Source organism: Octopus bimaculoides, chromosome 24, assembly GCF_001194135.2.
Source record: "Octopus bimaculoides isolate UCB-OBI-ISO-001 chromosome 24, ASM119413v2, whole genome shotgun sequence".
Taxonomy (NCBI): Eukaryota; Metazoa; Mollusca; class Cephalopoda; order Octopoda; family Octopodidae; genus Octopus; species Octopus bimaculoides.
In genome coordinates this window covers 16,830,833-16,837,680 of record NC_069004.1, presented here as the reverse complement: position 1 = coordinate 16,837,680, position 6,848 = coordinate 16,830,833, and the positions used below count along the sequence as shown (strand labels likewise).

Genomic DNA, 6,848 nt, shown 5'->3' with positions numbered 1-6,848 from the left:
ATGAGATAATGAATGATGAATTCAAAACAATGTGAATAAATTAGTATTACATTTGACAAGAGCAATCTGAATACTTAAAGGGTTAACCACGGACTAAACATCAAGATACAAGCATGAAAATATGGTTAACCAAGTCCAATTGGACATGCAACTGTTGTTAACCTCTCTCATGCAAACAAGAATGACACCTATTATCATCCAGCCATACTGAGCTATAGGCTTTACCTGGAAGCACAAATTAATGCTGGTATTACATTATTTCAATTCTCAATGGTGTGGAAGCAAGATCTAGAATCAAAGGGACTTAGAGTCAACATAGCAAAAACTAAAGTCTTAATGAGTAGGAAGGCAGACAAACCACAAATGCTTTCAGGTAGATGGCCTTGCTTGATCTGTAGAAAAGGCATAGGTAGAAACTCCATAAGATGTACCCAGTGTAAGCTATGGACATATAAGAGGTGTAGCAATATGAAAGGAAGGCTAACTGGGAAGATAGATTTTGTATGTGGCAGATGCACAGGTTGCAATAAACACTGAAAATGTGCAGAGAACAACTTCTGCCACATTCCAGGGAGAAAAACTAGGAGTAGTTGATAGGTTCCATTACCTAGGTGACCAAGCCAGTAGCGGGGGAGGGTGCGCTGAAAGTGTAGCTGCAAAAATAAGAATAGCCCGGGCAAAGTTCAGAGAACTCCTACCTCTGCTGGTGACAAAGGGCCTCTCGTTCAGAGTAAAAGGTAAACTGTATAATGCATGTATGCAAACAGCCATGCTTCACAGCAGTGAGACATGGGCCGTGACTGCTGAGGACATGCGTAAGCTTGCAAGGAATGAAGCCAGTATGCTCCGCCGAATGTGTAATGTCAGTGTGCATACACGACAGCGTGTAAGTGTCCTGAGAGAAAAGTTGGACATAAGAAGCATTATATGTGGTGTGCAAGAGAGACAACTGCGCTGGTATGGTCATGTGTAGCGGAATAGATGAGGACAGCAGTGTAAAAAGTGTCACTCTAGCAGTAGAGGGAACCTGTGGAAGAGGTAGACCCAGGAAGACCTGGGAGGAGGTGGTGAAGCACGAACTTCAAACATTGGGCCTCACAGAGGCAATGACAAGTGATCATGACCTTTGGAGATATAATGTGCTTGAGAAGACCCGGCAAGCCAAGTGAGACCACAACCGTGGCCAATGCCAGTGCAGCATAACCAGCCCATTTAAGAGTACCCTTCAATCATTGGGCAATAAACAGTGCTTGCAAAGACCTGTTGAGTCAAGTGAAGTTATTGTCGTGGCTGATGACAGTATCGCCTGATTGGCACCCATGCCAGTGGCATGTTAAAAGCACCATTCAAGCTTGATCATTGCCAGTGCCGCTTGACTGGCTCCCGTGCCAGAGGCATGTAAAAAGCACCATTCGAGTGTGATTGTTGCCAGTGTCGTCTGACAGGCTCCTGTACCGGTGGCACAGAAAACACCACTCGAGCATGGTCGTTGCCAGTGCTGCCCGACTGGCTCCTGTGCCAGTGGTACATAAAAAGCACCATTTGAACATGGCCGATGCCAGTACCGCCTGACTGGCCCTCATGCTGGTGGCATGTAAAAAGCACCCACTACACTCTCAGAGTGGTTGGTGTTAGGAAGGGCATCCAGCTGTAGAAACTTTGCTAGATCAGATTGAAGCCTGGTGCAGCCTTCTGGCTCACCAGCCCTCAGTCAAACCATTCAACCCATGCCAGCATGGAAAGCGGACGTTAAACAATGGTGATGATGATGTTTCATCAAAGATCACAATGCAATAACAGATATAACAAGATTTGAACTTTTGTACACTACAGCAATATTACTTTCACTACCACTCTGTATAGTAGATAAAATCAACCCCAGTTTTTGACTATTACCTATTTTATCAATCTTGGACAGATGGAAAGTAAAGTTGGTCAAAAGGGTTATTTGTAACTAAACACCACAAAGCACTTTATCCAACACTCTGCCGTATACTTAAGCTATATGTCTAAGTTTGTCTCAGTTGAGAAGATAAAAAAGAAGAAAATGAAGATGAGGAAGAGAAAAGTGAGAAGGGTAGAATGAAGAGATGCAAAGGAGGAGACAGATGAGGAAGGGAAAAGAAAGTGGGGAAGAAAAAGGAGGAAGAGATGGAGAAGACAACGGAGGTAAAGAAGAAGAGGGAGAGGAGAAGGAGGAGAGAGAGAAGAGAGGGGAAGGAGGAGAGAGAAGAGAGGAGAAGGAGGAGAGAGAAGAGAGGGGAGGCAGGAGAGGAGGAAGAATGGGAAAAGGATTGAAACTCACCAGCTTTGAACTGTTCCACTTTAGCTTCATTCCTGACTGTAGCATTGCGCTGGAATCGGTAATCCCGTTCCATTGACAACTTGCTTTCGGGGTCACCTTCATCTCCAGGTTTCAATGGTTGCGCAAAATACTTGCTGCTCCACTTGAAGAATTGGGTTGTGACCAATGGTTCTTTAAACTCCTTATTCCCGGGTTCATCTTTTTTATCATCAACCTAGCAGGAGAAAAACCGTCTCATACCGTCCATAACAATCACTAACAAACAAATCTCTTTTGAGAAAGGCATGAATATTACCATCTCACATCAAACTCTAATAATTCTGAAGATTTTGTTATTCTTGGTGATGATAGTATCTTATATCTTGAGTGACCAGACCTATCTATGACCAAAGGTATACTACCTTGGACCATCCCATCTGTTTGCATATAATATTATACGATCCAATATATTTTTCTTCATTTAAGACAGTAAGGGTATAATTTACAGAGGTTTGTCTTCTATTTCTAGCAGAATCAGTTACACGCTCAGTGGTATATGCCATAATATTCTCAGTAGTAAGAGTGATAACAGTGTAGAGACATCTCTTTTAGTTCTATTACAGTAAACCTCTAAGGGTAAGATAAAGATGAACTCCATGTTGTAAAGTGGTTAATGAGTCATATAAACCATAACAAAACACATGCTATATGCAATAATAACAAAGGCTAGCAGATTTCTGTCACTGTGTGTGCATCAGACGACAAAGGGTTACAGTAAATGGCAAGATTGTGCTGAAGATTCAGAGATGAAATACAGAAACAGTTCCATCTAACCCATGCCAGCATGGAAAGACATAAAGTGATATTAATGAAGAACATGGACATCACATTTTCCCCAGTCAACTATAAATTCTGTCTAATCAAATAAATTACTACCACCACTACCATTTTTAAACTCACAGTTCAAGCTATATATGACAGATCAATACAAGAAGAGACAGCTTACACTTACATGTCCTGGCCCTTTATCAAACATTTTCCGTGTTGGTAGAAACTGAGCTGAATAAGGGATTAGTTGATTTGCAGGAGATGCTGGGCGATTACGAGAGCCACGCTTTGATGACTTGGCTGAATCACTTTCCGTGCCGTTAGTATCACTGTGTGATGGACTGCGCCGATTCCGCTCACCAGAGTTGTCTCGTCGATGAGTTGTTGAGCCAGCAGATAATGTTCCTTGCTGTTGGCGCCGAAGTTCCTGGGAACTGGTCATGACATTTGACATATTTGCACCTTTGTTGAGTCCTGAGTCCTTAGTCTGAGATGATGATGAGCTCTTCTTATTTGGACTCGTTATTTCCCTTCTACCTTCCGTTGAGCTTTCAGAATTTTGGCTACGAGGCCGCTTTTCATTGTTTTGGTCAACTTTCATATCAGATTTTGAATCCGGCACATCTGCTGAATGACTGAAAAACATATTTTATTTAGAAAATTGGTTCAAATTATTCTTTTCCTTTTAAATCGAACATTCAAAATCTTCAGAAATTGAAAACAAATTTTCAAAATTAATTTGCATATATACCAAATTAAAAATTAATTTTTTTTTCCACAAAATGTCTGAGAAATATGGCTTTCAGGTTTCAAATATTCCAAAATATTACTATGTAATCCGTTGCTTTCTACCTATTTTCAGCATGATGGATTGGGTTGGGGTTTTTTTAAGAAACAACACTACTGAGACAATTACAAACAACTTATAAATGGAATAAATTGGAGACGGGTGGATTTAGCAATTGTTTTGACAACTGACATTTGAATATTTCGTTAATCAAAAATTCAAAGATATTCTAATATTGCAACAATTTTATCTCACAAAAATGAATCTGAAAAGAAATCACTGACATAATGACAATCCATAGCTATTAATTTAGATGAAGGATTTTCTGTGGAAGAATACCTTGCATTAATATCCTATTACCATCTTTGGTGTTCTCATAAGATCTACAGTTATATACAATAAGGCAGTTATTTTCAAAAGAGGAGAAATCCCGGTCCATGTGATACAACTTGTGGAAACTGAAATAGGATAACCAGCTTGCAATAAACTGTTCTGTGACAATGATATACATTCAGCAGATATTTAAACCACAATATAGGAATTTTATATTTAATCATTTGAACATTTCATTTCTTTATCAAAATAATTGCAAAATAAGCATTTTTTCTAATTATCTAATTTTGTTCATATGAGTAAAATGTGTCCTCAAATATTTGTGCAGAATTATACCTTGAAATAAAAGAAAATACTGAAGCTAACCAGTAGACATTGCATTTTATTTTTTTTTTTTGACATTGTATTCAGTATTGTATTGAAAGGAACAAATGTTATCTAAATGGTTCCAACCAAATACAATCTCAATAAACAGCTTCTATTGCATATATACGTGTGTATGTGTATGTGTGTGTAGACAGACAGACAGAGATATTAATGTTTCCTTTTATGTTGAGTTACAATAAAAAAAAATGTCTGACATTAAACTGAAGGATTACAGAATACTTTTTGTAGAGTGTACTTTTATTATTCTTTAACAAAAGTAAAGAATAGCACTGACAGTGAGTTTGAAGTCTTGAACTGCTTAAGACAATGACAGAAGATTCTTGAGTAAAGTGCTATGCAATGTGATGCATGTGATTGTAAAACAAACTTGCTGACCACATAACTGTGTATCTACTTTCTACATAAACATGTGGCTGTGTTTGCTCAATGTATCATCATCATCATTTAACATCCATGTTCCATGCTGGCATAGACTGGACAATGTATGTTCTTTTGTTTCTGTTTTTTTTAACAGAATTTTCTGGTATAAAGAGCATTTAAGACATTGAGACATCTTCATTGATTCAAGTAACAGAAAGATGAGTGAATCCGAATAGCCTGGAGAGGATAATCAACAGATGGAAACTCCACTCCTTACCTCTATCTCTTTCACACACACACACACACACACACACACACACACACACACATAAAGGATGCATATCTAATTTGACCATCTCTGCAGAACAATCTTGAAATCTAAACTGTACTGTACTTGTTCCAATGTTCAACTTCCACTCATGTATGTCAGAAATAAGCAGCAAAGTGGCAGAGTTCTTAGAACACTGAACAAAAATGCCATGTGGTATTTATTCCAGCTTCTTGCAATTCTGGGTTCAAATCCTGCCAAACTTAACATTGCCTTTCACCTTCTCAGTAAATGAAGTCCCATCAAAGACTGTGTTCTGGTGGAATCACTAGAGAGTTGCTTATGGTATTTGTTCTATCTCTTTGTATTCCGAGTCCAAATCCCACCATGACCAATTTGAAAGACAGACTTAATCTGTCACTCAATTTAACACCCCCACCTGGTCCTTGGGTGTCTTTAGCAAAGTCCTCCAGTCTGCTACAAGCATTCAAGATCAGGTCCAGTTTGAGCATAGCCCCTCCTTCGGTCATGAATGACCATGGGATTGCACCTAGAAAGTTCCCCTCTGTGGCACAAGTCCGGGTAAGGTTGTTTATGGAAGACCAGCAGTTGCCCATGCAAAGCAGCCTCCCCACTCCACACTACCAATACAGCTTGGCACCAGTGACGTCACAATTCATTTCTACAGCTGAGTGAAACTGGAGCAACGTGAAATAAAGTGTCTTGCTCAAGAACACAACACATGGCTCAGTCCAGGAACTGAACTCATTACTTCATGATTAGAGCCCACTTAGTCATGCACCTTGAATAACAATAAAAAAAGTAAATAAAAATGAATATTAGAAAAATGAAATGAAAAACAGCAACAACAAGACTACTTACTTCCTCATTGCAGCAAAGTTGGAGCCACGACCGGGTGGACTTGATGGTGCGGACTGGCAGGAATTAGAAGAGAAGTGATTTTTAGTCAACGGCTCTGTAGCCTGAAACAAACAAATTTATCAAATCACAGCCTACAGGATCCTCACTTAACTGCTAAGCGCTCGTCAACTGCCTTTTGTTGGGTTAGTAGTAGTAGTAGTAGTAGTAGTAGTAGTAGTTTGTGAAGTAATGTTAGTATTAATGGTGTGCTTAGTAGTAGTAGTAGTAGCAAAAAGAATTTGAGAATATGTAGTGATCGTTAAAGATTTAAGGTTGATGTTGTTGGTAGTAGTGCTAGTAGCAGCAGCAGCAGCAGTACTTAATGCAAGCAGAAGCAGGAGGCAGGCTTTAAAACAGAGCAGCAAAATTATAATGAAGGGATGACAACGAGGTTGTGAGAGATGGTAACGAGATTGCTAGAGACGGTAACGAGATTGCTAGAGACGGTAATGAGATTGCTAGAGACAATAAGGAGAGTGTTAGGAACAGTAACAAGATTGCTAGAGATGGTAACAAAATTTCTAGAAACATAATAAGGTTGCTAGAAATGATAACATGACTGCTAGAGATGGTAACGAGATTGCTAGAGACAGTAACAAGATTGCTAGAGACAATAAGGAGAGTGTTAGGAACAGTAACAAGATTGCTAGAGATGGTAACAAAATTGCTAGAAACATAAT

The 6,848-nt window shown here is 39.2% G+C and overlaps 1 protein-coding gene across 1 annotated transcript in view; it reads right to left on the bottom strand.

Moving 5' to 3' along the window:
- The window catches only part of LOC106869827 (regulatory-associated protein of mTOR-like), a 79,905-nt gene that overhangs the window by 20,675 nt on the left and 52,382 nt on the right, over positions 1–6,848 (bottom strand). Inside the window, 3 exon segments of the mRNA XM_014915716.2 lie at positions 2,306–2,519; positions 3,291–3,747; positions 6,130–6,230. Of these exon segments, the coding sequence (XP_014771202.1) occupies positions 2,306–2,519; positions 3,291–3,747; positions 6,130–6,230 (772 nt within the window).